At 40.5% G+C, this 14,206-nt stretch overlaps 1 protein-coding gene across 1 annotated transcript in view; it reads right to left on the reverse strand.

Moving 5' to 3' along the window:
* The window catches only part of agbl4 (AGBL carboxypeptidase 4), a 280,426-nt gene that overhangs the window by 9,409 nt on the left and 256,811 nt on the right, over positions 1–14,206 (reverse strand). Inside the window, exon 10 of the mRNA XM_062424281.1 lies at positions 3,212–3,364. Coding sequence (XP_062280265.1) covers positions 3,212–3,364 — 153 coding nt within the window. The remainder of the gene's footprint in view (positions 1–3,211; positions 3,365–14,206) is intronic.

The raw sequence follows: 14,206 nt of genomic DNA on the forward strand, positions 1-14,206 counted from the left end.
CAGACATTTTAGAAACCCATGGAGAGCCTCTATCAGCTCATTGTTTTGCTTTTACTCTCTTAGCATGATTTTCAGCAGCAGCAGGCAGCAAAATTCTCTATTTAACCAACTCTACCTGCACCAGCTCCAAACAGCACACAGACAAAAGCTAGCAACTAGCTGGTGAAGACAGTGAAGCATTTAACAACTAAAGAACCACATATTTCTCTCAGGATCAACTCCAAATGAAAAGATCTTTGAAAGCATTGAATGTTGGGAAATTTCAGCTGGGGAGACTTTCCTAGCTACTGACACTTAAATCAAATCATAAGAATTTCCATTGAACTCTCTGACGTTTTTCAGCATATGTATACAGGTTATTTGAGATGACAGCCACATTAAAGTATCATGTTACTATCATGTTTTTGTTGAGCTTAAGTATAATATTGTAAGTCAAATTAAGTGTGTCTAAAGTACTTTACTATTACTGCCATTATGATTTGCATCATATATATACTGTGGGGTCTTGAATCCACTTACTAACTGAACAACGTCCTGACAAGCTAAATTAAAACAAACGTCATTGCATTTACAATAAAATATCCATTAATATCTGCACAGAAACCATTTCCATCATAAATATTTGACTCGCAATTTGATTTGACTTATGTGTGGCTGTCTTATTGTGTTGGAATGACCAGCATTAAACCATATTTCCTTGCTGAGGAATGAAGAAACAAAATAGATGCGGTCAAGATCGGCTGACCCATCTCATCAGTAAAAATAAATTAGCGTCCAGTGATTTCTTTCTCTGTAACTTGCAGGGGTAATTCTCTCGAGAAGCCAGGACAAATTATGAAGGGTAGCTTATTTTGCACTGATTCACTGCGTACAAAGTCATTAGAAAGACTGGTTGTAAGTGGCTATAGCAGAAAAAAGCCCATCCATCTATTTTGGGTTTGAGTGTGTCAGCTGTACTACACAAATATGATGCTGTCTTGGGAAGAGTGTGGAAAAAGTTTCCATTCACTGTCACTCCATTCTGCTGCAGTGAGAGTTGCCCTGCTGAAATGCAGACTTGGCAGCCACCAGTGGGAGTTTGGCATGATTGTGTTGTGCTGCTGCTGCTGCTGTTGCACTGGGCTTTAGGTAGTGCTGAATGGGCAGAGGGACAAAAGCACAGTAAGGGAGATGACCCCTGGGCCAGCTGTCACACAAGCAATACAGAGAGAGAGAGAAAGAGAGAGAGAGAGAAGCAGAATAAAATCTCCTGAAATAGCGTTTTACTCGTCCTTCATAACACAGCATACTGTATGGACATTGACAATCAGTGACATTTCCATACATGTGTGGGTGAACGTCCACCTGTCTGGCTTGTCTCTGTATCCAGGTTGGCACTGAGTGTCAATTGGCAATAAAGGTTATTCTTTATGATGTGTGTAAGTGGCTCTGCTATGAAATGTCACTGTGACTGAGAAAACGAAGGTCGGTGGAAGTGACACATAGTAGACAGGAAACGATTTGGTGGATAATGTATCTGTATGAAAAGGTGTTGAATATGCATGCGTGGCTGGATGAAGGCGCATCACAGTGAATGCATGTTTCCTCCCATGTGCTTTTCTGTATCTCCCCTCTGTTCAATCTCCTCTCCTTCTTGCCTCCTTTGCTTTACACAATCCTCCCTGTCCAAATGAACCCAGATTCAGCCTCCTAAAAGAGTGCATTAGCAGAATACACATATTGAAGAAAAAGAATATCCTTGATTTTGTTTCATGTCCAGTGTTTTACCATGACCTATACATGCTAGCACACACAGTTTAAATGCACATTAATATTAATGGGTTTGCTAATGTTCTCATTTCCTTCTTACCATATTTTGGGGTGGATAGTATAAAATCCAGATATAATTTCCATTCATATATTTGGCCCTCAATGACTTCTGCTACCGACATTTTGCTAACCTGAAACAGCATTTTTACAATATTTAAAAAAAACAAAACATCATTTCTTTTTTTAAATGCTGTATATACAAGGAGTGAAATCTTTGGATAGGTGTTCTGTATATATTCTGTATCCTGTTACTAGTTAATTCATAGAGTTTCACCTCTCATCTTTTATACTCTCCTCACCTCGTCTCCTCTCTTTTGTGGTCAAGGTGAGAGTCTTTGTGCACAGCTGGAACATGCTCCTTTCTTCTTCTGCACACCTATCCTCCCAAATAATTTAACATCTCCTCTCTGTAGTGTGTGTGTTTCTATTTTAGTGTGTGTCAATGCTGGGTACATTATGTGTTGCTAATTAATACATACAGACTGCAGGGCGCCTGTCTGTCCCCAGAGCTCAGAAGTCAGCAGGGCTGCAGGGCCTTTCTCTGGAATAAACTCCCTGCTGACATCAGACAGACTGACTCTGTTGAGTCCTTTAAATCAAAACTTTAATCTCATCTTCTCGTCTTCATTTTCAATCAGTTGCGTATTCCTTTAGTATTTCAAGCCCTCGTATCTGTTAACATAATCCCTCTGGCAGGTTGGTCTTAATTTGCCATGCACTGTAAAATTTCAGAAAACTGATGCTTCTTTCTAATGCTCTGTTTGCTTGTTGTCCAACAGCCACATGCACATGTGTGTCCATGCTCTGTGCCCACACTCTTTTTTTCTCTCTCTCATCCCGGACATATTGAATCTGGATCTTCATTCTCCAGGAACTCACCTGTTCTCTCTTCTCCCCCTGTTTGAATAGTGTGCTTAAATTTGCCTCCTGTGTGTATGTGTAGTCTATTTTTCTTCCATGACTTCCATAATTTGTCCTCTGTTCATTCTGGAAAAAAGAACGAAGCACTTTTTTTTTTTTCAATCAACGCCCTACCTCATAGTCAAGCACTTACACATGTTTACACCAGGGAGGTGCCCAGCGCAAGCATGGTCTTCAACTATGTGCCACCATGTGCCACTGCACTAAAAGTGCAGCAGTTGGCAATTAAGTGCCTCACTGAACACCACTTCAGCAGTAGCTGCTGAGATAGAACTATTTCATGTGCTCTGTCTGAGCTAGCCCCAAAAGATTGTAGTTGGTGGCATTCTGCTCCTGAGCCCTCCTCTGGTGTGTGTGTGTGTGTGTGTGTGTGTGAGTGTGTGTGTGTGTGTGTGTGTGTGTGTGTGTGTGTGTGTGTGTGTGTGTGTGTGTGTGTGTGTGTGTGTGTGTGTGTGTGTGTGTGTGTGTGTGTGTGACTTACAAAAGAGAAGTCTGGTGCATTTTGGCACAGCAGTCTGGGGAAGACAGCCTGTCTCTGGACGCGCTCCTCCTCTTCGAACACATTGCCGTACATGAAGCCATTCAGCATGGTGGAGTGGGCATGGACATCAATGTAGAACTCCAAACTAACTCTCTGATGGAGGAGAGAGGGAGGGAGGAGAGTGGACGATAACAGAGGGACAGAGAAACAGAGATATACAGACAGAAGATAAAAAAATAACCGGCTAGTGGAAAAGATGGTGTATTTTTATGACATTGTGTGCAACCGTCCACACCAGAGTGTCTCCAGTGGGAGTAAAGGAAGGCCTTTCTAGACTCTGGGGAAGAATGTACTGGGGAGACGCTCTCACCCATGGGATGACTACAAAACCTCCAGACACTAGAGACTGAGTATACGCTCTCTACCTGAAAGGAGCCAACCACCCACACATAACTTCAATCAGACTGTCCTTCTGAAGGGCACACCTACGGTACATAGATGGACTGGTGAGCTGTGAGAAATGTAGTGTAAAGACCTGCACACTCTCTCTCATGGGGATGTCACAGATTCATCACACACTCCATACTTATTTATCAAGTTAATATTGACTTAATATTGAGTGTGTAATGTCTCTCCAATTCAGTATACACTGTGTAAAATGGATTTGATAAGATCTGTTTCACTTGCTTGACTCTTTATCTTGTGATACAAATAAGGAGCTTCCAAAGACTTGACTTATTCTCTAATCCTTAACTATAACTCTGATGTGATATGACTAGATACAGGATGGTCATATGTGTACCTGTTCTATCTGGCCACTTGAGTGGAAGACAGATTTCAGCCATTTAAGGCAAATAAAGTTCAGTATTGGACTAATGTTGACATTAGAAACCCACTGGAGGGAAGGTGAAGTTATCAGAGACAGTATAAGAGATAAATGCAACTTACACTTGAGCTCTCTGAAACACTGCACTCAGTGTAACCATTGTTTTAACAGTTTTGTAGTGCATTTGTGTGTAACAGTAGAAAAGTAACAACATGAACTTTAGTCAACATCCTAGAGGCTCTGTGAGGCTATATTGAGGCACAGTGATGGTTTTAACGTGCATGCTAACATTGGCTAATTAGCTAATAGAGCCACAGCTGAGGCTAATGGGAATGTAATTAGTTTTGCAAGTATTTGGTTGTAAACTAAAATAGTGGTCAAATTCAAGATAAAATGCAAAAACAGATTACGTTAATGTTAAGTTTTTTACAATTCATCCTGAAAGAGACATGAATATCTGAGCCAATTTTTGTACTGATTCATCTAATAGTAGTTGAGAAAATTGACTAAAAGCAAAAAATGTCATCCTGCTGATGGTGCTTGAAGGAAAGTCAGGGGATCACCATTGTCATTAGGATTCAGCCTGTAGGGGACCATTAATGTTAATCCATTCATAGTTGTTTAAATATGCCAGTCTTGACCACAGTGGTAGATGGTAGCATTTTTAAATGTGGATGTATATCTTGGTGAGACAATGTTCAGACAGTTTTGTGAAAACAGAAATGTTGTGGGGAACAAGTCCAAAATCTCTGGACAAACAATTTTGTTTTTCTTAATTTTTTCTAAACTGAGAGTTGGAATAATGGAATAATATTCTTGTACTGACTGCAAAACAGTGTACCATGCGGATAAGTACATTGTGTTAGAATATATGTAAACTGAGACTGGTACTAAGCTGTGGACTCCATTGGGTTGAATGGAAATCACCTGTTAACCACTGAGACGGCTCAGGAGATTGAACACATGATTACATATTGTCTCACTGCCCCCTTTAACAGGTAGTTGGAAAGTATTAGCTTTATTTCAGCGATGCCTTCTATCCATGTTGTTGTTTGACTTTTATATCAATATACCTCAAGAAAATGCCACATTTAGCTGTATATAAATTAAGATTAACCCGCCTAACCACTTAGCTGCAGCATGATCTCATTTTCTTGTTTTTGGAATTATTTTAGTCCCCATTTATGACTCAGTGCAATGTATGATTAAGTATTTGACTCACAACTGAGTAGGAGTGGGAATACACAATTTTGATTGTTTGAGGATTTAGCTTAAGCAAGACTTTGCTTTTTTATGCTCACTTGGTCCAACTCCAAAAAGCTGGTGTACTCCTTTAACCCCAACCCTAAACACTAAAGCAGTCCCCTCAAGGCCAGTGAAGACCAGCAAAAATGACCTCACTTGGCAAAAACATTCTCACTCCAGCAGTCTTAAACTGGTTCTGACAAGGGCAGAACCAGAGCCCCAGACACACACACCCCTCCTTTGACCCTTTACTCTGCAGCAGCACCAGCCAGCATCCCTCATCTCTGCCTCCTATAATTTTTTTCCCTCTATGCTCCTTCTCCTGCTTTTATTCTTCCCCTCTTCTTCTTCTTCTTCTTCTTCTTCAACCTCTTTATCTCCTTTCCTCCCTCCCTTGCTCTCTCCACTCATTATGCATTCAGCACCACACCTAGTTCCCTGTGGGTTGTAAAAAGAGGAGGAGAGAATGGGAGGAATGAGAGGAAAAGAAGAGCGAGAGATAGTGAGAGAAGAAGGGGAGGGAGGGAAAGAAAGCAGAGAGAGGAGAGAAACAAAGACGGAAGAAAGACAAAGAGAGAAAACAATGCATATGGTGGTGTGTGTGTGTGGTGTGTGTTGTGTGTGTGTGTGTGTGTGTGTGTGTGTGTGTGTGTGTGTGTGTGTGTGTGTGTGTGTGTGTGTGAGTGAGAGAGACAGAGGGGCAGGGAAGAGCCAACAGAAAAACACACAGAGACGGCAAAGAAAGAAAAAGGGAGAAAATAAGTACATAAAGACAAACAGAGAGCGAGGAAAAGGACAGAAAGACAGCAAGAGATAGAGAGAAGCATAGAGATGTGCGTAGAGAGGTGCAGAGAGATTGACAGCAGAGAGAGAGAAAGAGAGAGAGAGAGAGGGGAGCAGTGCTTGTGCGGCCCAGGCGACGCAGTGTGCCTGTGTTTGAAATTCCGCTCACAGCCAAAGCAATTTCCTGGCGGTGGCTGTGCTGTCAGCTGCTTGGCTGGCTGGCGGTGAAATATGGTGGCTGGGAGTCGGCCGCTAGCAGCCCCCGACAACCTGATGGATGGAGCCCCAGAGGAGAGGAACAGCAGCAGGAGAAGGTGGTGGAGGAGGAGGAGGAGGAGGAGGAGGAGGAAGAGGAGGAGGAGGGGAGAGGACAGTGGGAGGGAAGAGGGAGGGAGAAACAACAGAAAAACAAAACACAAAAAGAAGAGCAAGAGAGGAAAAAACAAGCTAAATGCAGCCAATGGTGATGGTGGGAGGGAGACAGAGGGAGAAATATATATGGAGACATAAAAGGAGATAAGAAAGAGGGTGGGGGGTAGATGAAGAAAAAGAAAAGACAGTGACAGAGAGATAAAAAAGAGAGGGAAAAAGAGAGAGAGGTCGATCCAGCTCCATTAGGCAGCAGGAAGAGGATGGAAGGAGTTTCAATCAACATGCCCAGGTCTAGACGAGGGAAACCAGCCTAATAATCACCTGGGTCTCCCCTCTCTCTGGAGGAGGCGGAGGCTGGGAAGAGGGGGGAGAATAAAAGGAGGAGGAGACAGTGAAGGTGAGATGGAGGAGGGTGGACAAGCAGGTGATCAAATGTGGAAGACGGAGTGTAACAGAGGTTAACATGCTTGTTAAATGTTTATACAGGATCCTGGTAAATAATTGAGGTGACTTTAGCCATCTGATCTGTGAGTGGATCCATTTTTAACCAGTTAATAAGGATGTCACAGTCACAAAAGGCTGGAAACACATGGTCAATAGTATGTGGACTGTTGTGCACCTCATTCTATGACCATATGTATTAGTATGTTGATATAATAAACTCCACTGTTCTCAAAAGGCAAGAATAAGATTTCTATCTGGCATTTATTGCTGGTTTTAAGCCAGAAGACGATATGTGAGGTCAGACACTGATGTTAGATGGGGTTTACGTTAGTACTCTTTGCATGAAATTAAGTTCTCTCCACCAACCTCAAAAAAAGCATTTCTTTATGGCATTTTCATGTTCATGCCTTTAAGTTATTGCCTTTACTGTAGCACTGTAGCATTATGGGCCCTGAAAACATATATTCTCAATATTGAGAAATTGGGTCTTAGATGAACTTAGATAAAAAAATGTGCAACATTTTCGATAGAAATATTTCTCTTTGTGCTTTTATGCCTGTGATTTTTTCTCACTGGTTTGAAGTGAAGTGGGTGGATTTCAGTAACAAGTAAAAACATGGTATCATGTACTGCTGTGCAGAATTTAACAGTGTTTTAATCTTATGACAGCTACGCTTGGTTTTGTTTCCAGGAAGATGCCACTGTCAATAAAATCTAATTGACTACACCTACACAGCCTTGATGACTTGTTTTTAATGCTAAAAATGTAATAAATAATAAATATTGCTAAAAATGTTTGTTTTCTATCTTTTTTTCTAAGCCATAAATACTTAATGTTATGGAGAAACCAGGTTTTCCTTCTTGTAACTGGGGGATGGGGGGGTGCACCAGATCTATAACAAATGGCCCAAGATAGTGATTGACATGACAGTGTATCATGTCCCCTGAAGAGCAAACATATATTCAGGCACAAGTGTAAAGTAGAGCCACCTGAACAGGATGTGCACAGGAAAAAGGACATAAACCACCATCTTGTTAGCTATGTGAGAAAATACAGGCCAATTTCAATTCAATTCATTTTAGTTCAATTCTAGCTGTCCCTGTCCTTATTCCAACCCTGAAGGTTTCTCCTTCACAGCGTCATGTGAAGGACAGTAGAGGAGAAGCAGGAACAGTAGTGTAACAGCCATGGAGCCCCTACAATGTCATGTCCAGGCTTATTCCAGTACTCAGTTAATGCCCTGTCAATCAAACTCAGACGGTTCTGTAGGCCCCACCACAGTGATTGATGCTTCAATTAACAACCCAGTCTGACCTCCAGAATTGTTCATTTGAAATTGTAATTAAGCAATTAGGGGCAATTAAGAAACAGAGACTGCCGAATGAAAGTCAGAAGACAATTTAAGAGAGTGAGAGAGAGAACCAGAGAGAGGGGAGCAAACTGTCCAAATTAAACCTTTCAGAGAGAAACAAAAGCCCCATCTCGCTGCAGAAACTCCAGGGAACTCTCAACTTGTGGTGAACTTGCAGCGGCCGAAAACAGTTTAGTGTAAAATCTAGAAGGTCAAACGAATGAATTTTGTCAGACAAGTACTTATCTGCTGCATATTAATTAGAGCGGGGTGTAGGGGGTGCAGCGAGGGCTGTAAATGCCGGCCTTATCTTTACATGGAAAGGAAAAAGACCTGATTGAAGCAGGATTACAAGCTCCTGAATAAAGCTCTTGGCATCAGCAGCATACCTTTTGAGGAGAAGGGAAACTGCTGCTTGCTCGGGACAAGAAAGTTGATCTTATTCTGCATGTAATGCATATTATGAAATATTAAGCTATTGCCAACAGTACCTGTGGGAGGAATGACATGCGCCACTGGGCTTTAAAGTGGGCAGCCTAGATGATGGGGAGTGATTGGAGGAATGCCAGTTCACAACTCAAACCAACTGGTCAAATCTGGGCAGTGATGAAAATGTATGCAATGACAAATGAAGTGCCCTTGAGCAAGGTACTTGTTTATTCCAGTGGAACCACCTACAGGTAGGTGTGAATTTGTGTTTCTGTGTGAGCATCAAACATTCATACTCTTTATATTCATGTATATTCATACATAAGAGGAAAAAAAGCCTTAATATCACTTATATATCACTGTAAAACTATACCCAACATTTCACTAGTTAGAGAAGCCAATTCAGGGCGCTGGGGCACATGGTCAGTGACCCTCTAATGATGTAGCAGTGACAGAACATGGCAGATGGTATGACCTGCTTCATGGACGAGAGTAAATGACACGAAACTCTCCCTCCTTCTGTCTCCATCTCTGTGATTTTCTTCCCCCACCTCCTTTCTCCCTCCATCTCAATCTGTACCGTGCCCTCAAATTGATGGCGGTATTTGTCTGTTTATGAACACAGAGGTGACTTGTAATCAGGCTGAACGGGCACAGGCAGCCCTCTGCTTCGGGCCTGTTAGTGCCACATAAGCTGCCACATCTGTTGGGAGGAGAGCAACAGGGGAAGGAGAAGGGAAGGAGGGTGATAGGTACATAGACGAAGAGGTGATAAGAAAAGAGTAGAAAGAGATGAGGTAGTGAAAAGTAATTTTAAATATGTGTAATCTTACAAAAAATTAAGATAAGGTAAAAGCCTGTCAACTAAGTTGAGGAGAAAAAAACATAAAAATTGTGCGAGAGCCTCATACGTATCTTCCTGTGAAAAGCAGACAATTCAGCTTCCAACGGAGAGAGAATAAAGAGAGGGATGATGGGGGGATTGAAACAACGCAGGGATGATGGGGAAAAATTGGCCGTAAATCTCAGAAATGGTTGGCTGACACCAGAAGACATTTTAACGCACATAGAGAGAAGAGAAGAAGACACACATACACACAGAAACACACACAGAGAGATCCGCAGCTTCACACATAACGCAAATCTGACCGTTGAACAAAGAAAGAACGACAGAAGAGAAAGTCAGAGGGAGTCTGTACTGTAGGACTGTAGGAGGGCATTAGGAAGGATTTCAAGGTGCAAAATTCATCTAGGTGGTGTGACAGGACCTAATATGTTTGTTTCAGATAGAAAATTAATTTTCTAATATTAAAAAGGTCAAAAAGAAGCCAAGGCAACAATGACCTCTTTGTCATCCTTAACAAATTATCCAAAATGGCAGTGTCAAATTGGTGGGGATACATCGGCCAGTGATGAATGCTTCTGGTAATCAGCCAATCAAAAAGAATTCTTCTTCTGCTTTTGATAAATGAGCTGGAAAAGCATCGCTTTAACAAGGAGATGGGTCCATTTGTTTCTTTGGTCCTTTTTCTTTGTTTCTTCCCCCTCGCTCTCCATTTCTCTCTTTTCAAAACAAACAACAGGGTAGCTTGGGAACAGATTATAGCTCCTTGCATCACTGACTCTTTCAGCCATTTTCCCTGCTGACCAATGTTCAGCTGCAGATGGTAAATGATGGAATTTTATGAAACAGCTTGAGCGAGCTTGCCTTTAGATGGATGGAGAGGAGAGTGCAACTGAGAAGTTTACAGCCGGCTTAGAGCAAATACCAATGGTTGTCATTCATACAACAGTTGTACAAGACAACTCTTCTATTTTATGTGCCACATCACATTGTGTTTATTATATAAGATGTTATGTCCTTTTAAAGCTCCTCTATGCAAATTTAACCAACAGGGGCAGAAAAAGTGAAAACAGAGCTGTTATTTATTATCAGCTTAAAATGTGTTCTTATGGTTAACATGATAACAAACTATTGTCATCTTACTCATCCAGTAGACACTGGCTCTCTTGGGAATAAGATTTATTTGTTTTATGTTACAACGAACACCAGTTCCCCAAATGTTTAAGAGGCTAAAAATATGAATATGCATTTAATTATACATTGTGTGTGTAGCTACAGCCTTGTAGCTTGTCCTAGTAATACTTTACTCTAGTAAGCCTCCCTATTTAGCATTTATAAGCAGTATACACACATTGAAAAAATGTTTTATAACACACTACAATGTGGTTGTTGGCAAATATGAGAGTTTATAAATTAATTTTGGCTGTGGGCACCTTTAAGTGGGTGCTGGTGTATAATCAGACGATCAGATGATAATTTTAAAATGTCCCATTATCTGCTTATAACTACAGTATAGTGCTTTATGAGACATTTATTACATGTTATGCTGCTTGAAAATGGTAAATAGGTGGTTCAAAGTTATGCTCCACTGTCCAACACCTGGTCATTTAAATCGATATTTAACTAAAACAAACGACCAGTGACAATTAAAAAGGCAATAGAAAGGACAATTCAGCTTGTGTTGCTATACACATGTAAGGTAGTCGCATGAGCGAGCACATGTTCATTGGAAATAGTGCAGGATGAAGCATTATTCTTTCAGTTTGTTGTTTTAAGTCATGTAATTTATTTTTTATGAAGTCATATGTTTATAGGATGCCTTATTTAATTTACACTTCCTGTAATTTATCATTTTCAGTTGTAGAGTATTATTTTGACACAATATATTTGTTTATTTGGACTAGCCTTTACTCCTGTAAAGGTGCGTTCAGACCAAGCGCGATGTCGCGCGACAAGATTACATGTTAAGTCAATGCAAACACGCGATTAGACGCGAATTCGCGCCGGGCGATGCGATACATGCGACGCGATTGACGCGATGGCGCGAAAATCGCTCGCGATGGCGCAAAATATCGTATCTTTTCATTCACTTTCCTGTAAGGGTGACGGAGCCAGCAGCCAGTGTAGAGGACCAGAGGTGATAGCTGTCCATGTGTGCCAATAAAGTGTCTATAGGTCTCAGCCACAATCCAGAACTCCTGTCTCCAGTGCTTCTCTTCTCTTCCCACTCAAACACCCTATCACAACCATACACACAACGCAGAGTCTCTGGGTGTGTAGGGAGGCTTCAGCACATCCAGTGGGTTACACACACATACACATTCTTTGTAAATACACCCTTTGCAATACAGCATAAAGGATAAAGCTTGCAGTATTCTATATCTTTCTTTTTTTAATCAAATCCCATTAAATCCCATGAGAATACAAAGTTCTTTATGTGACTGTGCTAACATTTGTATATTATGCCCTGATTTTTGTATAACTGCACAAACCTGTTGATGCATATTCTATATATTCTGCACCACCACTTTTATGATTGTGTTGTGATTGTTTTGTCATTTACTAAAGCACATTGTGTTGTTCTGTGTATTAAATGTACTATGCAAACGAAGTCTCACTTGACTTGAGTTGACTTGACAAAAATTAACAACATCTCTCAATATTTTCTAAGTTCCTCTCAGTGGAAATGACCACCAAGGCCATTGAACAGCAGGGAACTGTAGAGTAAAGCAAAAATAATAGGAGTAAACTGTGGATTTGTTTAAGCCGCAGAGTAATATACATTTAGTGCGCCACAGCGTCTGCCTGTAGGCTCTGATTTCTGTTGAAATATTTAGTGTCATTTCTTTTTATGCAGGCTGTATATTGTGGGCAGTGATGAATTCATAGCCTTGATGCCAAACTGAAACTGTACATACTCAGTATTCATATATAACCGTTCCAGGTGAGCTGGCTGATGGGAGAATAAGTCACTGATTTTAAAAAACAGTTTCTTGTTTAAGCCAGAGTTTCTATAAACACTGGTGGGTGCAAATGTCCTGAGCAGTGTTGAATTTATATACAAATATTTGTTGAATAAAAGAATACCAATGTGGTGTAGATTGCTCCTGCAATAAGCTTTGATTTAAATGGCACTTGTCTGCAAACTCACAGCCAGTTATGAAGTTATTGCCTGAACAGAACAAGGAAGCTATTTTCCAAGCAGAAAGAGAGTGCTGCTGAATTCACAATGATAGAGAATCACTTTGGAGTGACGAGGGTGTCTGTCAGAAGAATGGTTGATGGGTTTTCAAACTGAATGGGCTCCTTTGTGCAACAGAGGGCAATGTGACTTTGAATTATGATGTCTTATGCACAGAATTGTGGGTATCTAAAGTGGTCAAGATTTCATGGTGATTGAAAAATTCAGGGTCGGATTTATGTACATAAAGACGCACAGCAAATTTGCACTACGCCTTTAATACAATTAATACTCTCCATAATCTCCTTTGGATTTATTAAAGCTCGGAACAAACACATACAGAAGATTATGGAAATTTACAAAGACTAAACAGCCCACATACTGTATAATAACTTACTTCCACCAATGTAAACAGACTCTTTAGTCTTGATGCTCAGATGCACATCCATCAAAATATAATTTGACTTCCTTTCTTTTTCTGCTGTAATTTGGACTGAAAATGTGAAAAAATGTAATTTTCAAATTTCTTTTCAGAAAGTTTAAACATGTACAAAATATACTGTACATGTAAAATAATCCTAATGTCAAAGACTAGCAGAGACTGGATAAAAAGGTAGATGATTATTCTTCAGTACAACATTTGTTCCCCAGACTGCTAACAGCATCTGGCCCAAAATAGAACAGACTCAGGCCAGCTTGTACCAATCATAAAATGGGTCTGCCCCTTAAAGCAGCAGCTAATTATGCAACCAGTGACTGGGGTGGCCTTAAGGTGTATTCTGCCAGTGAGGGACATTTTTCGGAGCAGTGGGATTTTCCTTAAATCCAGCTCAGAAATCAAACATATTAATGCTGAAATAACACCAAGATTTTGTGAGAAGCAATATATGGGGGAAGATAAGTACAATTATTGTAAGTGCATGTACGAGTCATAGGCATTTGTTATAACCTCATAACAGGTCATACTTCTATAGTTCCTGGCCATGGAGAATATGGTTTGATAAAAATCTTAAATTTAACGAGTGTTGTATGAATTCAAACTGTAAGCATTTAAACATAACGACATTCACTGATCTATCATCACATTTACTTACAAGTTAAAACTGTAACTTTTTTGAAAGGTGCAGTTTGTTGTTGTAAGACTGATTCACCCAGTCAGTGCAGGAAAACAATTAATGCAAGTGAATGGAGAAAAAAAGAGTCTGCCTTCACCAAATTGACTGTGCTTATCAGGAACAGCTCTTTACAATTTATTGTAGCCTACAGACACCATTAACATTTACTGTATTTGTCCTGTGGAAGCATCAGACCGGCAATCCTAACACACTTTTACAATGTTTACAGCAAGCAATAACAACATTAAAATGACAAAACAGGACTGCTATTTAAGCTATACTCATCTGGCTTGCTTTCTGTGACTGTGGACCCTGCACACGATTCTGGACTAGATACCTGAATGTGATTTCAGATGCAAGATCAAAGTTTTTCTTCCACAAATGGTTTTGTAGGTAAACATATC

The sequence above is a fragment of the Scomber scombrus genome, chromosome 8, assembly GCF_963691925.1.
Source record: "Scomber scombrus chromosome 8, fScoSco1.1, whole genome shotgun sequence".
In the NCBI taxonomy this organism is placed as follows: Eukaryota; Metazoa; Chordata; class Actinopteri; order Scombriformes; family Scombridae; genus Scomber; species Scomber scombrus.